Genomic DNA, 21,588 nt, shown 5'->3' on the forward strand with positions numbered 1-21,588 from the left:
CAACAGAAAAGCTGTGCAACCCCACACCCTTTCTTGTTCTGGGCCAATACTGTTGGGGTCTCTGAGCATCTACAAGCCCGAGAAGGTCTCCAAACTGGGAAAAATCCTCTGCTGTAATAAATTTGAAAAACTAGGGAATAAAAAATATGGCTCTGTTGGATTGGTTCAAGCTTTCAATCCAGAGTCTTTGGAATAAAAATGAATATGAAAAATGTCGTGAGGGCCATGAAAACCCTATGTTCATGGGTAAAGTAACTAGTATATGTGTTCAGGACTTGGGAAACTATTTGCAAACATCCATCCAAAAGGTAGGTAGGGCCCAGGTCATAGAGGCGCCTTTCCCCCTAGAGACGCACCCCTTTCTCCTCTCCTTTCTCTCAAGGTCACGTGCACCTGCTCCATGATCAACCTCCGAGTCTGCCTGCTGACCCTGCCACTTGCAGGAGGTGGCATCAAGCATCACCTGCTCTTCCAACCTTCTTTGGAAACACTGGCTTGTGCCTGGAAGTCTCTATCTTCTGTTTGAGTGGCCTTCCCAGCAGAACCATAGCAGACAGGTAACATTTATTCATATGCAATACTGATTAGGAAACAGCTCTACAAACACAAATTACTTAGAAACAGCAAGTCAGAAATAGGATAAAACACCAAGAGAAAACGAGCTGTAAATACAGTGCAAAAATGGGTTTGATTTTCTTTTTTGTTCGTTTTGTTGTTTTCATCTGGACTAGCACCATCTGTACACAAGAAAGTATGAACATAAATGTTTGGATAATAAAGATTTGCAAGGCACTTAATCAGTCATTCGGGGTAACTTGTCGTTGTTTTGTTTTAGCTTTCCACAGCAATCCCACATCCACCCTCGCCCTCTCTCACAAACCAGGAGAAGAGTGAGGTCTCTTTTGCCAGCAGTTCTTATGTACAAACGAGTTCTTTAAAGTTCCTCAAAGTGCTTTTTCAGTCTCACGGGGGCTTCCACGTCCCTTGGGATTCCTATCATTTTCTCCTCTCCTGCATGTTTGGTGTCTGCACCTTTCCTACAGAAAACAAAAGAAAAATCGCCTTCCGCTGCACGCTCACTCCAGACTTGCCACCGACCTTCGTCCTCCTTCCGTGGTCTCTGAGCGCCGCCAGCACCGAGGGCCCGCCGAGCGCGGCTGCCTGCGGACCGGGAGCGAGGGCCGGCCGGGCGTGGGCCGCCGTCAGCGGCGCCGGGAGGTGATGTCGAAGCAGGTGATCATCATGAGGTGCGCCTTGCAGAAGTTGACGCGGCTCTCCAGGCGCTCCGTCACGCACTCCAGCGCTTCCAGGTACTCCAGGGAATCCAGCTCCAGAACCTGCTCCAAGTCAACTGCAAAGAAGGGGAAGGCTGATGGAGACACGCGGCTAGCGGGGAAGGGTGATCCGAAGGCTCAGCCCCGCAGGCCCGCGGCTGCCGCACCTGCACCTGGACCTGCGCCGGAAGGCCGAGAGGCTGGAAGGTCTCGGCAGCCCTGCCGCACCCTCCTGCCCTGACCCTCTGCCTCTCTCAGCTGGAGAACAGAACACTTTACTGCTTGCAATTGTATTAGGGCCCTTCGTTCTAATGATAACGTTAGACCTCTGACATTTTGTTGAGACTCTCCTGAGGGACAGGGGATATCAAGCTCTCCCCACCTCCACCACCTCCATGACAGGATGTGAGACTCCACCAGCACCATTTTCTTTATTAACGAGAAAACAAACAAAGCTTCAAACTGAGGTGGGGGGAACCCCTTCCTTTTTGGGGTCTAACCAAATGATGTTTATACCCCCGCCTGCTGATACAAGTGGGTACCTCTCTGGTTAGTCCTTCACACAGCTGTGTGCAGCTGCATCTCTAAGCAGGTGGAGAAAGGTGACCCTGCCTCTTGCACTTCCTAGTACAGTTTCACACACTAGTCCTTTGGGAACTAGGGCGATGATAAAATCTATGTTAATAATTATGATTCTCAGACTCACAGACATAGAGAAAAGTCCTGCGGTTGCCAAGGGGGTGGAAGGTTGGGAGGGATGAATTGGGAGTTTGGGATTAGCAAATGCAAACTAGTATATATAGGATGAATACGCAACAAGGTCCTATTGTATAGCACAGGGTTTATCCTGTGATAAAACATAATGAAAAAGATATTAAAAATAACATATGTGGGTAAGAAAAAGATGGCGGTGAAGTAGAGAGACGTGGAGTGCATCCCTCTCCACAGATGCATTGGAAATGCACGGAAGGACACAGTCATTCCCACAGAGAACCAGCTGAACACCAGCAGACGGCCTCGGACACCAGAAAGGACTGCGGGGAACCTGACATAGCCGGTAGGGAGGCATCTACGAGGGCTCAAAGAGGGTGAAGCGGCGGAGCTGTGGCAGACGGGAGGGAGTGAGAAACATACGGAGGGTCCGCAGCGCAGCTCAGCGTTCCCGGACCGAGACATCGATCCGCGGCTGAACGGAGGGTCCAGGAGCGGGAGCGTGGGAACCGGAGAGCTGGTTCAGGGGGAGAAACATTGTTGCCGGTAGGGTGACGGACCGAGAGGACAGGAGGGAGGAGGTCCGCGGAGAGGAGTGCCGGTCCCTGAGAGCTGCCCGGCCATGATGGCGGCTGGAGGCTGCAGGCTCCCGGGCGGGGGGGAGGAGCCGCGCGCATAGCCTCTCCCTCTCTTTCGGTGCCTCTGCAACAGGCAGCGGAGAGACGCCCTGCGGGGCCACCTAAGGCACTCAGGGATAACAAGCACCCTCAGGCGCTCGGGCGGGGCTAGATTAAAACTCCTTGCAACGCCAGCAGCAGGGAGGCTGCCGAGAGAAAAAAAAAACAAAAAAACCAGCATCAAAAAGAAAAAACCCCGAGAGAGGCCCAACTCTAAGACTTTCTGTTTACGCCTGAGCCACCAGCGCCCTCTGCAACAGGCACCTCCAAGCCTGACTGAAGCAACAGTGCGCCACTGCTCACTCACTCCCAGGAGAAGGAGCCACTATTGCACCCTCTCCCTCCCCACACACCGAGGCTTACAGACGAACAATAAAGGAACCTCTGCTGGTCACAGAATAACGCAAAAAAAAAACCCAAGGCAAGGAGAAGGACACTTACAGCTGAGACGCTAAGGAAACAGAAACAGTAGTATCAATACCTATTGAACTGGTCCATTCGGGGATCAGTTCTGGATTTTTTTTTTTTTTTTGATTTATTAAATACGATCTTAGCCCTAAGGGATCTACAAGTTTTACAACATAATTTTTTAAGGATATTTTTTACTCTTTTTTTTTTTTTTTTGCCTTTTTAAATACTTCTATATCTAGCTAAGTTTTTGGTAGTACGGACAAAATATCTTTCATACTTTCCTTTCATCCCTTTCTTTTATACACTTCTATTCCTTTCTTTTTCTTTGCATATTTCCAACCACATTACGCTCTTCTGTTCCCCTTTCTTCCAGCCATTTTAAGTGTATTTTATCTTAACATACTTATAAGCAACACTATCGGTCTGCTCAGACTCCTTGCTCTATTCTCCAGATGATGCACTGCCTTGGTATTAATATTAGGCTTTTGTCTTTATCTTAGTTCTTAGTACAGTTGTCTAATTACATTCTGAGAATCTCCATTCTCTCTGGTGGTACTCCAGCTCATTTCTATATTTGATCCTAGCTTACAAAATCTCCCTGGATTGATGTTTGTATGTGTAGGGTGTTATTTGTTGTTTGTTTGCTTTTGCTTTTGTCTCTGATTTGTTCTGTTTCAGTTGTCAATTTCTGCTGGGTTTCTCTCTGAATATCTGATAGCACACTGGGGTTCTGTCAGGTCTTTCTAGAGCCTTATGTCCTAACGGATTCAATAATTGTGTGTCTTATACATGTATGTGTTTCCTAGACTGAATATTCGTCTAATCCAATACTTGGACATTAGTCTGAGGCTTGGACAGTCTTCTATAAACACCTCTATCACCAGGACAAGCAACCCCAAAAGCTTGGACAACCATGAGGAAACAAAGAAACACCATGCAGGCAAAGGAGCAGGAAAAAAACCCACAAGACCAAATAAATGAGGAGGAAATAGGAAAAATGCCTGAAAAAGAATTTAGAGTAATGATAGTAAAAATGATACAAAATCTCAATAACAAATTAGAGAAAGTACAAGAAACAGTTCATAAGAACTCAGAAAAACAAACAGCAATGGATAACAAAATAACTGAAATTAAAAATACTCTAGATGCTCTAACCAGCAGAATGACTGAGGCAGAAGAACGAATAAGTGAGTTGGAAGATAGAATGGGAGAAATAAACGCCACAGAGCAGGAAAAAGATAAAAAAATAAAAAGACTAGAAGACAGCCTCAGAGACCTCAGTGATAACCTTAAACGTACCAACATTCGAATTATAGGCATCCCAGAAGAAGAAGAAAAAAAGAAAGGGTCTGAGAAAATATTTGAAGAGGTTCTAGTGGAAAACTTCCCCAACATGGGAAAGGAAATAATGAACCAAGTCCAAGAAGCACAGAGAGTCCCATACAGAATAAACCCAAGGAGAAATACACCAAGACACATATTAATCAAACTAACGACAATTCAACACAAAGAAAAAATATTAAAAGCAGCAAGAGAAAAGCAACAAACAACATATAAGGGAAAACCCATCAGGATAACAGCTGACCTTTCCACAGAAACGCTGCAGGCCAGAAGGGAATGGCAGGATATACTGAAAGTCCTGAAAGAGAGAAACCTACAGCCAAGAATACTCTACCCAGCAAGAATCTCATTCAGATTGGAGGGAGAAATCAAAAGCTTTCCAGACAAGCAAAAGTTAAGAGAATTCAGCACCACCAAACCAGCCTTACAACAAGTGCTAAAGGAACTTATCTAAGTAGGAAACACAAGAAAAGGAAAACACCTACAAATACAAACCCAAAACAATTAAGAAAATGGTCATTGGAACACACATGTCAATAATCACTTTAAATGTAAATGGATTAAATGCTCCCACCAAAAGACACAGACTGGCTGAATGGATACAAAAACAAGACCCTTCTATATGCTGCCTACAAGAAACCCACTTCAGACCAAGGGATACATATAGACTGAAAGTGAAGGGATGGAAAAAGATATTCCATGCAAATGGAAGTCAAAAGAAAGCTGGAGTAGCAATACTCATATCAGACAAATTAGACTTGAAAGTAAAGACTATTAAAAGAGACAAGGAAGGGCACTACATAATGATCAAGGGATCCATCCAAGAAGAACATATCACAATGGTAAATATCTATGCCCCCAATATAGGAGCACCTCAATACATAAGGCAAATGCTAACAGCTATAAAAGGGGACATCGACAGTAACACAATTATAGTGGGAGACTTGAACACCCCACTTACATCAATGGACAGATCATCCAAACAGAAAATAAATAAAGACACACAAGCTTTAAATGACACATTAAACCATCTCGACTTAATTGATATTTATAGGACATTCCATCCAAAAACGACAGACTACACTTTCTTCTCAAGTGCACACGGAACATTTTCCAGGATAGATCACATCTTGGGTCACAAATCAAACCTCAGCAAATTCAAGAAAATTGAAATCATATCAAGCATCTTCTCAGACCACAACGCCATGAGACTAGATATCAATTACAGGAAAAAAACTGCAAAAAATACAAATACATGGAGGCTAAACAATTCACTCTTAAACAACCAAGGAATCACTAAAGAAATCAAAGAGGAAATCAAAAAGTATCTAGAAACAAATGACAATGAAAACACAACAACCCAAAACCTATGGGACGCAGCAAAAGCAGTTCTAAGAGGGAAGTTTATAGCAATACAGTCCTACCTTAAGAAACAAGAAAATGATCGAATAAACAACCTAACCTTACACCTCAAACAACTAGAGAAAGAAGAACAAAGAAACCCCAAAGTGAGCAGAAGGAAAGAAATCATAAAGATCAGAGCAGAAATAAATGAAAAAGAAAGGAAAGAAACCATAAGAAAAATAAATAAAACTAAAAGCTGGTTCTTTGAGAAGATTAACAAAATTGATAAACCATTAGCCAGACTCATCAAGAAAAAAAGGGAGAAGATGCAAATCAACAGAATTAGAAATGAAAAAGGAGAAGTCACAACGGACACCTCAGAAATACAAAACATCATGAGAGACTACTACAAGCAACTCTATGCCAATCAATTGGATAACCTGGAAGAAATGGATACATTCTTAGAAAAATACAATCTTCCAAGACTGAACCAGGAAGAAATAGAAACCATGAACAGAGCAATCACAAGTACAGAAATTGAGGCAGTGATTAAAAATCTCCCAACACACAAAAGCCCAGGACCAGATGGATTCACAGGCGAATTCTATCAAACATTTCGAGAAGAGTTAACACCTATCCTTCTCAAACTCTTCCAAAATATTGCAGAAGGCGGAGCACTCCCAAACTCATTCTATGAGGCTACCATCACCCTGATACCAAAACCAGGCAAAGATGTCACAAAAAAAGAAAACTACAGACCAATATCACTGATGAATATAGATGCAAAAATCCTCAACAAAATACTAGCTAACAGACTGCAACAGCACATTAAAAAAATCATACACCACGATCAAGTGGGGTTTATCCCTGGGATGCAAGGATTCTTAATATACGCAAATCAATCAACGTGATACATCATATCAACAAATTGAAGGATAAAAACCATATGATCATCCCAATAGATGCAGAAAAAGCTTTTGACAAAGTTCAACATCCATTTATGATAAAAGCTCTCCAGAAAATGGGCATAGAAGGAAATTACCTCAACATCATAAAAGCCATATATGACAAACCAAAAGCCAACATTGTTCTCAATGGAGAAAAACTGGAAGAATTGCCTCTAAGAACAGGAACAAGACAAGTGTGTCCACTCTCACCACTGTTATTCAACATAGTTTTGGAAGTGTTAGCCACAGCAATCAGAGAAGAAAAAGAAATTAAAGGAATCCAAATTGGAAAAGAAGAAGTAAAATTATCACTCTTTGCAGATGACATGATACTATATATAGAAAACCCTAAAGACTCTACCAGAAAACTGCTAGCACTCATTGATGAGTTTAGTAAAGTAGCAGGATACAAAATTAATGCACAGAAATCTCTTGCATTCCTATACACTAACAACGGAAGAGCAGAAAGAGAAATTAAGGAAACTCTCCCATTCACCATTGCAACCAAAAGAATAAAATACCTAGGAATAAACCTGCCTAAGGAGGCAAAAGATCTGTATGCAGAAAACTTTAAGACATTGATGAAAGAAATCAAAGATGACATAAACAGATGGAGGGACATACCATGTTCCTGGATTGGAAGAATCAACATCGTGAAAATGACTGTACTACCCAAAGCAATTTACAGATTTAATGCAATCCCGATCAGATTACCAATGGCATTTTTCACAGAACTAGAGCAAGAAATCTTACGATTTGTATGGAAACGCAAAAGACCCCGAATAGCCAAAGCAATCTTGAGAAGGAAAAATGGAGTTGGTGGAATCAGGCTTCCTGACTTCAAACTATACTACAAGGCCATAGTGATCAAGACAGTATGGTACTGGCACAAAAATAGAAAGGAAGATCAATGGAACAGAATAGAGAACTCAGAAGTAAGCCCAAACACATATGGGCACCTTATCTTTGACAAAGGAGGCACAAGTATACAATGGAAAAAAGACAGCCTCTTCCATAAGTGGTGCTGGGAAAATTGGACAGCAACATGTAAAAGAATGAAATTAGAACACTTCCTAACACCATACACAAAAATCAACTCCAAATGGATTAAAGACCTACATGTAAGGCCAGACACTATAAAACTCCTAGAGGAAAACATAGGCAGAACACTCTTTGACATACATCAAAGCAACATCCTTTTTGACCCACCTCCTAGAATCATGGAAATAAAATCAAGAATAAACGAATGGGACCTCATGAAACTTAAAAGCTTTTGCACAGCAAAAGAAACCATAAACAAGACTAAAAGGCAACCCTCAGAATGGGAAAAAATAATTGCCTATGAAACAACGGACAAAGGATTAACCTCCAAAATATACAAGCAGCTCATGCAGCTTCATACCAAAAAAGCAAATAACCCAATCCACAAATGGGCAGAAGACCTAAATAGACATTTCTCCAAAGAAGACATACAGATGGCCAACAAACACATGAAAAGATGCTCAACATCACTAATCATCAGAGAAATGCAAGTCAAAGCCACAATGAGGTATCACCTCACACCAGTCAGAATGGCCATCATCACAAAGTCTGGAAACAACAAATGTTGGAGAGGGTGTGGAGAAAAGGGAACTCTCCTGCACTGTTGGTGGGACTGTAAGTTGGTACAGCCACTATGGAAAACAATTTGGAGGTTCCTTAAAAAACTACACATAGAACTACCATATGATCCAGTAATCCCACTCCTGGGCATATACCCAAAGAAAACCATAATCCCAAAAGAAACTTGTACGATAATGTTTATTGCAGCACTCTTTACAATAGCCAGGACATGGAAGCAACCGAAATGCCCATCAACAAATGAATGGATTAAGAAGATGTGGCATATATATACAATGGAATATTACTCAGCTATAAAAAGGGATGAGATGGAGCTATATGTAATGAGGTGGATAGAACTACAATCTGTCATACAGAGTGAAGTAAGTCAGAAAGAGAAAGACAAATATTGTATGCTAACTCACACATATGGAATCTAAAAATGGTACTGATGAACTCAGTGACAAGAACAGGGAAGCAGATACAGAGAATGGACTGGAGAACTCGAGGTATGGGAGGGGGCGGGGGGTGAAGGGGAAACTGAGAAGAAGCGAGAGAGTAGCACAGACATATATATACTACCAACTGTAAAATAGTCAGTGGGAAGTTGTTGTATAACAAAGGGAGTCCAACTCGAGGATGGAAGATGCCTTAGAGGACTAGGGCGGGGAGGGTGGGGGGGAATCGAGGGGGGGGGCGTCAAGGAAGGGAGGGAATATGGGGATATGTGTATAAAAACAGTTGATTGAACCTGGTGTACCCCCAAAAAAATAAAATAAAAAAAAATAAAAAAAAAAAAGAAATGCAAAAAAAAAAAAAATAACATATGTGTGTGTATAACTGAATCACCTTGCTGTACAGCAGAAATTAACACAACATTGTAAATCAACTATACTTTGATTAAAAATAATAATTACGATTCTTTGCTCCGAGGCTGAGATTTAGAACCCAGATGCTGTCCCTAATGTTCAGGCCTGCACAGAATTAAAAGTCTGTTTCCTTCAGTTTCTCAAGAGCAATTATCTGAGGCTACCCTCTCCTGGCCCCCTACTTGGTCCAGTGGTGACTGAGCAGGGTGGTAGGCTGCTGCAGAGGGTCCAGCACAGGGAGGACAGGCGTGAACAGCAGCCAGGGCAGTGGGGGTGGCCCTGGAATCTAAGGCAGGAGACCTGCACTTGACTCCCAGGTTGGCCAGGCGTAATCTTTGCTGGCACAGGGTCCTTAAATGTAACACGACAGTCATAATCCCTAGTCTGCCTACTTTCCTAACTAGAGTTGCCATGAAGAGAACAAAACAGAGATGATGAATGTGAATGTGGTCTGAGAACTGTAATGAGCTATAGGAACATCAAGGGGGGAAATCAAGACTGACTGCTCTTCTAGGAGAGTTAACTGAGCTCCGAGAAGTGAGAAGTCCTGCTCAGGGTTACACAGTTAATAGGAACTGGGGCTGGGAATGAGTGTATACCAGTCTAATATTTAAAAAACAAACAAAACCCCTCAAAATACCATAACCACATCAGCTATATTACTGGGTCATCTTGCAAGTGGCATCAGAATTAGGAAATTTAAAAAAAAATGGATCCCAGAACATATATTTCTATGCCAACACCCAGCCTATTATCCACACCCAGGGAATAGTCAGAATACAGCCTCATTGATTTTTTTTTTTTTTTGGTCATTCTCATTTTCAATTCATCTTGAAGAACCAATCTGTGTGTCTCCTTTCATGTGGCCTTCTGTTCATTACCTTTCTCAGCATCAAAAAAAAAAAATCACTCATTCCCGACATGAACAAAGGCAAAAAGAAAGGGATCATTTCCTGGAAGCATCTATATATGTACCAATGTTTAAGCTGCTCCCATCCTGGGAAAAATGTGACTCTGTACGATGAAGACAATTGTCAAGCCTGCCTTAGGCATAAACAGCTCTCAAAAACTGTTAATGAAAACAGCAAAAAGGAAGATGAACTGCTGAATGGGTGCCCCTGGGATCTTGAAGTGCCTGAGGATTCATGGAAGAAGAAAAAGGCTCCATGTTTATGCCGTGGCCAGACTTCAGCTCATGTCCTCGTTTGTGTCCTGCCTGCCCCATCACAGCCTTAGATGGAAATACCCTGGAGAGCAGGAGTTCATGTCTCTGTCCAGATTTCTAATAATGGACCTACCTTGGTGCGTCATACAAGCAGGCACTGAGGAAATGTCTCCTGTTGAGGATAGCTGTTTCCTTAACTCTGGGATAATATGAACACTCATGACTGCCAGACACTGTGCCTTCACCACGGGCAAGCAGGGTAACCAGCGCTCGACTAAGAGTAACTCGTTCACTCTCGCAACAGCCTTATGAGATGGGCACCCTTATGCACTTACCATTTGACGGTTAAGGAAATCAAGGCTCAGAGAGGTTAAGTGTCTCACCCAAGATCTCACAGCCAGCACCCAAAGCGGGTCTGCATGACTGTGGTCGTCACCACACATTGTACACCTCAACATGGTAAGATGCATCACAGGCTGATCCCAGTGCCCTGTCCTCCTGTCGGTTCTTTTGATCGTCATATGAACCCATGAGGTACTCAGGGGAGATGTTATTATCTCAGTGCTGTGGAAAGGAAGCCCCCTGAAGACATACTGTGAAAGTGGCAGGGCACAGCTAGAAGACCAGCAAATGCTGTCCTTTCTTCTTTGCCCAGGATCATTTCACCCAGTACTTCTTAAACCTAAGCTCCAGACTCCGCCTGTCATGCTCCTGGCACTGGCCCTGGGAGTGCTGGGAGAGGGTGACGTGACCTTCAGGGCACAGTTGTGAAGAGAGGGAGGCACAGGGAGGCTGAGGGGACTGGAGGGAAGAGCTGGTGAGTGCCAGACAGGAAAGGAGGGAAAGGAATTCTAGTGGAAGTAACGTATTTGATCTCAGAGACTAAGTCGTCTAGCATGGGGCCCCATATCAACGAAACAGTTGGGACCAGATTTGAGCTTTATTTTGTGGTAAATGGAATGGTTAGGAACAAATAAACAAGAGACAATTGAATCCATCTTTCAAAGAGAGCAAAGTTGTTCTGAATTGTTATGATATGGTGACTGTCATCTGGGGCTTTCTATTAAATGGAAGTAACACTGTGAATGTTATTCTTTTCACTCAAAATGTTTTTCTTGCTTTCTGGGTTCTTTGTGAGGCTTTTCTAGGATTGCACATGCTACCCTATTAAGAGCTCTATAAATTCTTGTCTGTTTCAGGCTAGATATGCAATGTGATTTTGTGGTCTGGGAGCAGATTTGTAACACAGCCTTCATGTCTGGGTTACCGTTCACCACGTGAAGGGGGAAAAATCTCATGTTCAGGGGCTTTGGGCTGAGACACATAAGAAATAATCTTGCAAAAGCAGTGCCCCACTGCTGCCCCCAGCCCTCCCATCTGCCCCCCAGGAAAGTGAGGCTGCACTCAGGGATGGGCACAGGGGGGCCCTTGGGTTCACAGACCACCAGCGTCTGTGTCCCTCTCAGCCTGGTCTGTTTAGCTGGTGAACCCAGGAGTCGCAGTGATGGGCCTTACATTCACTGAGCCACTTGTTGGGATCCAGCATCAGATACTGCTTCGTGGTCTCCAGCTCCTTCATCAGCCACTCGTACTTGGCTCGGACCTCGGCGATTCTCTGCTGGCGATGCTCCAGAATTTTCAGTTTAGCATTAAAGCACATGACCTCCTGGACACAGATGAGAAAGAGATGGGGGGGGGAGGGGGGAAGAGAAAGGACCTTCAGCTCAAATCCAGCCCACGCAGCACCCCCTTTTGGAAAGCAATACGTGTGTTTATAATCAGCACAAAAGCGTTTGGGAGGGAGGTTGGGGCTCAGCTCAGACAGCCCACGCACAGGTAGGACTATCACCAGCATATCTCAAATTCAGAAGGCGGCTGGCGTACCAAGGTGGGGGCAGAGAAGCCCGGAAGACCACCAGCTCCCAGGCCTCTGAGCTCTCAGCCGTCTCCGGGCTGCGGAGAAACAGGCTGCTCTCCCGAGCTGGGTGCACAGGCCCAGCTGGGGCCCGAGCCCCTGCCGGCAACCCTCGCTGAAGCCGCTGGGAGGCTCCGCGGCCTGCGCTCTCCTCTAGGGCGCCGGTCGCTCGCTGCCTGGGGACCTGCTGGGGGGCTGCCACCGCGTGGGGACGGGGAGGCTCACCTTGTTGCTGCCCCCTCGTCGCCGCTGCAGCCGCTCCACGTCGTCGATTTCATAGACTTTAATCTCAAAAGGTTCCCCGAGGCCCCTCTGGGTGCTGCGCAAGGGGCCGTCCACCCAGCGGACCCCTGCGCTGTTGGCGGGTTTTCTCACCGGGGAGGGGGTGTCCAGGGACAGCGCCGGGATGAGCCTCCGTCTCTGGGAACCTAGGTAGGGATTAAGCCTAAAGTTAATCGTTTTTAATTTCTATCTTGTAGATCTATTTTTGATGAGGGGGTGGGGGCGCGACAGGCCCCCTGGGACCTGCGGCAGAGCTGTGTGAAATGCTGCGACCTCGCACCTCCCACCTGAGCATCCACTCCCTTACGCTGGCACTTGCCTTTACCGCCACAGCTCAGGTGTCCCCCTTCACCTGTCGAGCCACCTGTGGTCTCCCCCTTAAAACACACAGGCCGGAGGACACTAGAACTGAGAGCCACCATGGCCTCACCCTCGGCATGGACACATGTTACCGTGAAATTAGAGATGTCCTGTTAGGGAAAACAGATCCTAGGGTTTGGTAGTGTAATAGGAGCTTACTTGCTTCTAACAACAACACTGAGATAAGCACTGATTATGCCAGGCCCTACTCATTGTGCTTTACACGCTGTGATGGAGACTGCTAGGTGCTCCCCAATACCTGCCCTCCTTTTCTTCCTCAACAAGAGACCCTGAGTTGGAGCAGGGCACACAGCCACCCAGGTGTACCCCTGTGTGGTACATGTGACTTAAACTCCACCAGTGCCATAGAAGCGGAAGTGCCCTGTGCAACAGCTAGAAAGTGTCCCGAGAGGATGTGGTCTGCGTCCTCTCTCCTTTGTCCTGGGTGGAATATGGGCCTGCGGGGTGGTCCATGACATGAAGATCGTAAACAACAGGAAAACAAGAGAAGGAGCCTGGAGACCTTGACAGTGGTATATGTGTTACAGCTGATGAACCTACGTTGACATGTCATTATCCATACAGACACCCAGGGTCCACAGTTTACACTAGGATTCACTGTTGGTGTTTACATCCTATGGTTTGGACAAAAGTGTAACAACATATATCCACCATGATACAACCACACAGAGTATTTTCACTGCCCTAAAACCCCCTGCACGAGAAATTAATCTCCACATTGTTACTGGGGTTTTCTGTCATGGACAAGCCTGGTATCTAATTTAATTCTCACAGGAGCAAAAACTAAGGTACAAAAGACTTCAGTAACTTGCCCAAAGTCTCAGTATTCCCTTTTAAACAAAAACCCACTGTTCACATTCTCCACCAAAATAAAAAACAAAAATATCAGATAATAAATGATTTCCCCAAAGGATGGATTATGATTAAACACCACAGAGCTCACTGAACGTGAACATCTTTTTGATGGTTTTTCTTCCTCATCTATTTGAGGAGATGAAAAACACACAGCAATCACACACACTGTATGGTTAGGCCCTTTAAGATGCTTGCTCTCTGTACATCCCCGACTTGATCAGTCCCTGCTTCACTCACATGACCACCCAATCCTCTGAATTATAGGGCTTCATCAGCCCCTGGGAACCGATGAGCCCACCTGACGTCAACTCCCCCTATGAATGGTAGCCTCCTTCTCCCCTCCGGAGTGAAGACAGTTGCTGTGTCCCGCCTGCTGCCCACGATAGGGGGTCACTCCAGGACCCTTTGCGTAAGATCCTTCTGTCCAGTAAATCACCGATGTCTCTATCACTATCTCTGGGCTCATTCCTTGGTCTCGAGGCTGGGCAACTACAAGGCTTGCAGGCCTGCAGGGTGCAGCCCAAGAACTGGCAAGCCTAGCTAGGAGACTGAGGAAACTCCTGTGAGCACCAAGATGGGAAACAAGGACGGGAATGGAAAGTTGCAGGGGTGATGCTGAGGAGGCCGCTGTCTACCATGAGAGAGGTCTCTCCGCTCCATTATACTCATGCTATCTTGTTAACCTCGGAGTCTCTTTCCAGTTTAAAAGTAGCAGCCCGGTCGTACTCGTGGCTCATCTGACTGCATGAGGATGGCTGATGAATACAGATAAGATGCAAGGACCCGGATTATCTATCAAATACTTGGGTGTTATCTGGTCAGGTAAGACAAGCATACACCCCTGACCCACCACGCCTAAACAATCACAGACCCAGGCTTTAGGGATATTAACTCAGGAACTAGCTTGTGAGTTGGATGCGGCCAGTTACCCAGAAGGGGCTGGCTGGGGCCTGTGGCAACAGCAAAATAATGAGTGCCCTTGGGCCTCTGCTCTCAGCTATGGCAGGGGGCAGAGCAATGATACAGTGAGATGGAAACAACAGCTATCTGCCGTGTCCAGTGCGTTACAACAGGTAGAAGATGTTACAAAAGGCCAACCCGAGTCATCCAGCAATGCAAAAAACCACTACTTGGGGGTCTAGGACAGCTGTGCATGACATATGGGACCCCCATGGACATTGAGAGTGACCAAGCACCATGAAGTTCAGGAATGGGCTGATAAAAACGAGGTACACTGGCATTTCCACCTGCTTTACGACCCCACTGCTGCTGGGCTAATGGAAAGGGCTACTTAAACAACAATTGAGATGGGAACTCACTCTCTCCAACATGTGGACCAGGAGACTAACTCAAGCCCTATGAGCTATAACTGAACACCCCAGGAGCAACTGTCCCATTGCCTACACCATGTTAACCCAGAGCAAACTAGTCAGCACAACCTGAGTTCAACTGTTGATCCCTGAAGGACCGTTGCCAACTATTGGTCAGGCCAATAACTCACTTTGACCCTTGCCACAAAATCTACCCCCAGGGGAACATGTTATAAAATGGCCCTGGGACTGGCAGGTAAGTCACCAGTGGTTTGGGTTTGCTGCCTCGTGGGGAATAGGATTAGAAAGGGACCTACAGATTTCACCTGCCTTCTACCTGCCCTCTCTCACCACCCCACACTACTAAGAGAATTAATCCAGGCCCCCTATTGGAGAAAGGCACCGTTCTATTACATCGCCTCTCCAGTACTCAGCACTGGCTGTGGGGGCTGAGGGTGGCCGGGTGGTATGGTACTGCAGACCAGGATGAAAAACCACAGGCAGGGGTGGTGGTATCTCAAGATGCTGACACTGCTTTTTTTTGCTTCATGACCACAATCTTCCTTGTATTATGCCTGTTAAACATCTTACATCTCATCCCTAGTCTGAGCGGAGGGAATCTGTTTGTGGACTGGGTGACAACGTTGGCCTCACTGAGAAATGAGTTTGATTACTGGGTCTACAGCGAGATGTCACTGTCGTCCTCCTGTGAACTTCCATGAAAAACTGACCCAATAAGTGCCTGGCTCCAAAGTTTGCCCACCTCTTGGACTCTGGATAGTCTTTAGCAGCTGGTGTCTGTATTGCATCTGTGGTATTTGGGTGCAGTGCACCTCTACGCACCTGACCCTAGGGCTAGCACGGAAGAGCAGCGGACTGAGACTGTAAGGGTCGTGCAGGGGACATAGGGCTGGAGGGTAGAGTTAGGCCATTTAAGATGGCTGTTCTCTTGCTCTCTATACTTCCCCTGCTCAGCCAGGCCTAGCTTCCCTCACATGACCATCCAATCCTCTTAATCAGAGGGCTTCATCGGTCCCTGGTAACCAATGAGCCCATCTGATGTCAATTCCCCCTATGGATGGTTGCCTCCATCTCCCCTGAGTAGCGAAGACTGCTGCCGTGTCCTGCCTGCCACACAAGGCGCAGTGTTGTTCCAGGATCCTCTGTGTAAGATCCCCTGTCCAACAAACCACTGATGTCTATGTCACCGTCTCCTGGCTCTTTCTTTAGTCTCCAGGTTGGACAGCTACAAGGCTCGCAGGCCTGTGGGGTGCAGCCCAACAGATACCATGCATATTGGTGCTCTTAGAGGCAGGTCTCTAGAGGATTATAAAAAGTAATCCCCACAGACCAGCAGGGCCAGGGGCCCCACTGAACCAAGCACCACCTCTTCTGGTGACTGGTGGCATGAGTGAGTGAAGCCATGGACTGGCTTCTGAGGACGGGGCCTAATCTGTTCACCCACGTCTGAAGTGGATCTGGCCTCTCGCTTTGGGCAACTACCATGTTTGTTCCCCTGGTTCTGGACCTTCTCCTGGCGGGAGGCTGCAGGCCTGGCCCCCTGGAAGCTTGGGCCTGCAGGTGGTGGTGCTGCCTCAACAGCTGCATCTCCTGAGGCACACCCACCCGGCAGCTCCTTCCTCCAGTGACAGGTATCTAGGAAGCTTGCTTTCTCTTGGAAGGAGGATGGTTGGGAAACATGACACCATCCCAACAGGTTTACCTTGAAACTGAAGGGATCCTGATCTAATTCAACTCAGAATTGATATGTGGTCCCTTCTGAGTCTGAGGAAAGAAGACAGAGTTTGCCTGAAGCCTCGGCTAGCTGTACTTATAGTGTGGGCTGATTCTGCTTTTAAATAGAACGGACACCATCCAAAGGCAGATTTCAGTGAGAGTGAAGGAGAGCAAGAGAGCTTCCACGCCTTGATACGGCGGCCCTGAGAATACAAAGGATGCACAGTCCTGTAGTTTTCCTGGAGGACCTTGGAGATGGGCAGCATCCGCTAGCGGGCTGCTGTCGGGGGAAACACTGGTCCTTACAGCAGCATCCCCATGGTGCTCAGGGAACCCTGGAGGAGTGAGTGCCCTCTCTCCCCACTCTCCCTCCACCCTCCTCCCCCTAATTCCAGTGGGTTCTGCCTGTTGACTGCTGGGCCAGCATGGCCTGCGCAGCCTGAACTCCAAAAGATCCACTGACTGCTAAGGAAAGCTTAATGTATCACAAGCTCAGAGAGAAAAAGAGCCAGAACTCTTCGGTATGGAGTCAGGGGGCCAAGGCACAGGACAACCTTCTCACCATCCTAGGGAGTGAGCAGGGTGAAAAGCCACTACCTCAGCTCCAGGTGGTGGTGGCAATCGGGCAGCGAGTGGTTGTTCAGAGTGCGGGTGGGTGGCCTTTCCTGTGGGAGACAACCAGGGACTCTAGGTACATATTGGTAGTTAATTTTCTCGGCAAAGCATGCTCTGTCCTATAGGCTTCTTGATTTCATATCAAAGCTCACTTTTTGGGGGGCCCCAGATCTTTATCTTGTGTGTGCGCGCGCGCGCGCGCGCACACACACACACACACACACACACTTATGAAACTAGGAAGTGTCAACCACTGAAGCGAACTAAAGGCCTCCTTTACAGTGGAAGTGAGCCAGCTGATAGTTTTGGGTTTTTTAAATCGGTCTGATCAAGCTAGCTGACTCTGAGAAAGCGGCTCTGCCTTTGTGGGGGCAGCTCCACCCCCGTCAGTTGGGGCTGCTGCAGAACACGTAGGGAGGCCGAGGAACGCCGAGCATCAGTGGGAGGATGTCCAGCTCTCAGAGGCAGGGAGAGTCTGAGCATCTTTCAGGTGGAGACTGGGCCCGGCTGCCAGGCAGCATGCGTTCCTCAGGCTGCAAACACTCGTGATGGGGCTCCCAGCAACCCTCTTCTCTCAGTTGGAAAACGTATACTCAGCCCCTAGGGAGGGTGACTGATCCTCCTCCTCACTTCCTCTGACCCCGAGGACAGGTCAGGAAGCAACAACCCGTCTAAAAGCAAGGTCGGTCATGAATGGGCATCTCAGTGTTTGATCCACTGGGTGCACGTGTTCAGACATTTCTGGGATGACTCTTCTAAGGATCTGTTTACGTGAGAAGAAGAGGAGGAATTGAGGAGGGTCATGGGATGGGGAGTGTATCAGTTACCTATCGCTGTGTAACAAATTACCCTAAACCCAGCAGCTACATTCCTGTGAGGCAGGGATCTGGGAGCAGCTTATTTAACTGGGTGGCTCTGGCTCAGGGTCTCTTGTGAGCTGCAGTCAAGCTGCCAGATGGGGCTGCCACCATCTGAAGGCTTGACTGGGGCTGGAGCATCCACATCTAAGCTCACTCACGTGGCTGCTGGCAGGAGTTTCAGTTCAGTGCCTCCACCCAGCCTCTCCACAGGGCTACTTATAGCATGGCAGCTGGTTTACCCAGAGCGAGAAAGAGCAGCCACAGTGTCTTTCACAACCTAATCTTGAAAGTGACTGCCTTATTCTATTGGACACAGAGACCAACCCTAGGATAGTATGCAAGGGGATGAAGCAAGGGTGAATACCAGGAGGCAGGGGCCACTGGGGACCACCTAGGAGTCTGGTTACCACAGGTGGGATGTGATCAGATGGGAAAATATCAGGAATAAGGGTCACTCTCTATCTCCCTCCAAACTACTCCAGGGCATCCTATGCAATGAGAGCTGAGATCACCCCAACTGGGGAAAGAAAAGTAAAGAAGCCTGGATGGAGAATGACATTTCATTGGGTTACGGTATCTTAAGAGAAATATCCTGAAGGTGATCTAATTTCCATTGCCCTCTTTCCATGCTTTTTTGCAATCTTCTCAATTTCCTCACTACGTCAATCATTCCTGGCCAGGGTGGGAAGTAAGTGCCCCGTGTCGGGTGAGCTGCAGTCTGGGGCCTCCTCCTGCACGTAGTGAATGGCTATCTTGGATTTTCTGAGAGTTCTGAATATGGTCACTGGTAAATCAATTCCATGAATGAACTGATAGGTCCAGATTTTGCACCCATCATTGGGGAGCCTCCCCTCCCCTCTCATCTCCTCTGGAGGTACAATGGGAGACTTACTTGGGATGTGATGGGGAATGCTGAGGGCAGGGGGATGTGGTCAGATCAGAGGAAATCGAGTTTAATGCTGTGAAGGAAGTTTCAGAGGAAGAGACGACACCCTCACACTGCTGGAAAGGGCACAGTCAACAATGGTGCCAAAATGCCACATCATTACTGGCAGAGAACTGACCACAGGGCCTTGGTGTGGGTCCCCACAGAATTATGACTTCTTGGATTTTTAGCACACTCCACCATCTCCACCTCTCAAGCAGATGCTTCCAGCTTTCTGCTGAGCCTACTCCCTGCCAATGACCGCTTCCTTCTAAGCTGCTGGAAGGTCAGGGAAGCATCCACCGTAAGGAAGTGGTGGGGAATGGGGAAGTGCCTTATTCAGGCAACAGGAGTGTGGGGCCCCATCAGACACAGCTGTCTGGTTTGGGATCACACGTCCTGAACCAGCCGCTCCCTGATGCCAGTGGGTCAGGATTCCTTCTTCTTCTCTATCACTCCCTGCTCATCAGCCCAGCACTCAGTCTGGACATGGAGACGTCAAGTGTGTAAAAAAGAAAAACCAACCGAACAAAAAAAAACACTTAAACTGATAAGTGCCAATAATTTTGCTGCATGAAATGGCCCCGATTTGACCTGAGCCACCCCTGCCCCTCCCCATCCAGGCTTGGCCGCCAGCCACGTGTGGTAGGAGGGGTCTCCAACCCGTCACAGCCTGTCCCACTCTATCTTCCATAGCACTGATGGCCCCAGTGAAGAGTCTGATGTCGGGCCTTCCATTTTTACCATCACTGACTGCAGATAAAAGTGTCCACATTCAACATATATATACCACTCTGTATAAAATAGGTAACTAATGGGAATCTACTGTATAGCACAGGGAACTCTACTTAATGCTCTGTGTGACCTAAATGGGAGGGAAATCTAAAACAGAGGGGATATATGTGTACATATAGCTGATTTACTTTACTGTACAGCAGAAACTAACACAACACTGTAAAGCAACTATACTCCAATAAAAAAGAAAAAGGTGTCCACACTGAGCCTGAAGATGCTGCTTCTTAGGTCAAATGTCAGGAGACACAGGCGTTCTGAGCACTGAGGCATCGCAACCGCCCTTGGGAACATGCTGACGGCCACCCCCACCGCCTGCCCTGGGAACCCGCCATCACCGGCTTTCCCTCCATCACCCTCCGTCTTCATTCTGACTCAGGGTACAGGCGCTAGGAAGACAGGAGTCAAGAAGCAGAAAGCACTAATGCCGAGAAAACCCACAGGCATCAGCGATGAGGAGAGGGAGAGAAAAGATCAGTGTGTGTGCATTTACTGACCAGCAAGAGCCAGCTCCACGGCCTCCCAGGTGAATGAGGATGTGGCTGCCTTGGCTGCTGGACAGCTTGAACTGAGGAGTGACCCTTCCCCAGGCTGGAGAGGAGACGGGGATGGGCCAGGCCGCAGAGCTCTCCACTGGGCGGAGCCGAGGCCCCTCACACGCTCGCTCTGCGCCTCTCAGCCCCGCACCCGCCTCCGCCCACTCTCCACTCTAAGGAGCTTCCTTGGTGTCTTAGGAAGCCAATTACTTTTCTATTTTTTCCCAACTTACAGTCAAAAAGGCTATCTCATTTGGAACCGTTTCTCATCTGTTTCTAGGTGGAGTTTCTTAGAAACACTCTAGAAATCTTAATAGCTGCCAACAAGCCGCTTGCCTTATCCCTGTTTTCATTAAGCCAGAGACCACTGTGTTTCCTGAATTCATTAAAACACAATAAGATTGCACCTGAGAACTGAATGAACCGCCGGAGGTGCCCAGAGTGAACCATGGTGCTCTAGGCCCTTGGAGGAGTAATGGGTCACAATTTTGGTGCAGCAGATCTGCTAACTGAACCCAGCAACCCATCAGTTAGTAATGTTTACTCAGCACCCAGAGAAGGGAAGGCATAGTGTTCGGTGCTTAGAATGGGAAAGAAAATAGAGGATAGGCTTAATGTTTAAAACACGGGTCACCAGCAGAGCGAGATATGAGAAGTATGTAAGAAAAGAACTCCGCCAACTTGTAGGACCACACTGCCAGCCAGCCAACCAACCAATGAATCAATCAATGATATCCAACTGATTCATGGTAACCTGCACCAGCCCAGCACTGGGGACCCAACAGGCCGAGTCAAGTGCCAAACAGGCCTCACAGGAGCTTGTGTCCAGGCAGGTCAAGCCCTGGGTGCATCTCAGAACCGACACACTCCTTGGCTGGCTTCTCTCCCAGGCTTTCTGGATGCTGGGCCACACCCAGGCTTGCTGCGGTGGAAATGAACTTCACTCAGACCAAGGGGCTGCTCTAATTTTCATATTTCTCCAGCCAGCCCGAGGAAGAAGGAAAAATAAAAGAGAGAAGCCAAGGGGGTAACATACCAGGTG

At 47.1% G+C, this 21,588-nt stretch overlaps 1 protein-coding gene across 1 annotated transcript in view; it reads right to left on the reverse strand.

Annotated features, from left to right (window-relative positions):
• Nucleotides 1–392: 392 nt before the first annotated feature.
• Nucleotides 393–21,588, reverse strand: part of KIF26B (kinesin family member 26B) — a 475,056-nt gene continuing 453,860 nt past the window's right edge. The window contains exons 13-15 of the mRNA XM_057730021.1: nucleotides 12,479–12,681; nucleotides 11,854–12,004; nucleotides 393–1,351 (exon numbers count right to left, since the gene is read on the reverse strand). Of these exons, the coding sequence (XP_057586004.1) occupies nucleotides 1,203–1,351; nucleotides 11,854–12,004; nucleotides 12,479–12,681 (503 nt within the window). The 3' untranslated portion in view covers nucleotides 393–1,202. The remainder of the gene's footprint in view (nucleotides 1,352–11,853; nucleotides 12,005–12,478; nucleotides 12,682–21,588) is intronic.

Source organism: Hippopotamus amphibius, chromosome 3 (genome assembly GCF_030028045.1).
Source record: "Hippopotamus amphibius kiboko isolate mHipAmp2 chromosome 3, mHipAmp2.hap2, whole genome shotgun sequence".
In the NCBI taxonomy this organism is placed as follows: Eukaryota; Metazoa; Chordata; class Mammalia; order Artiodactyla; family Hippopotamidae; genus Hippopotamus; species Hippopotamus amphibius.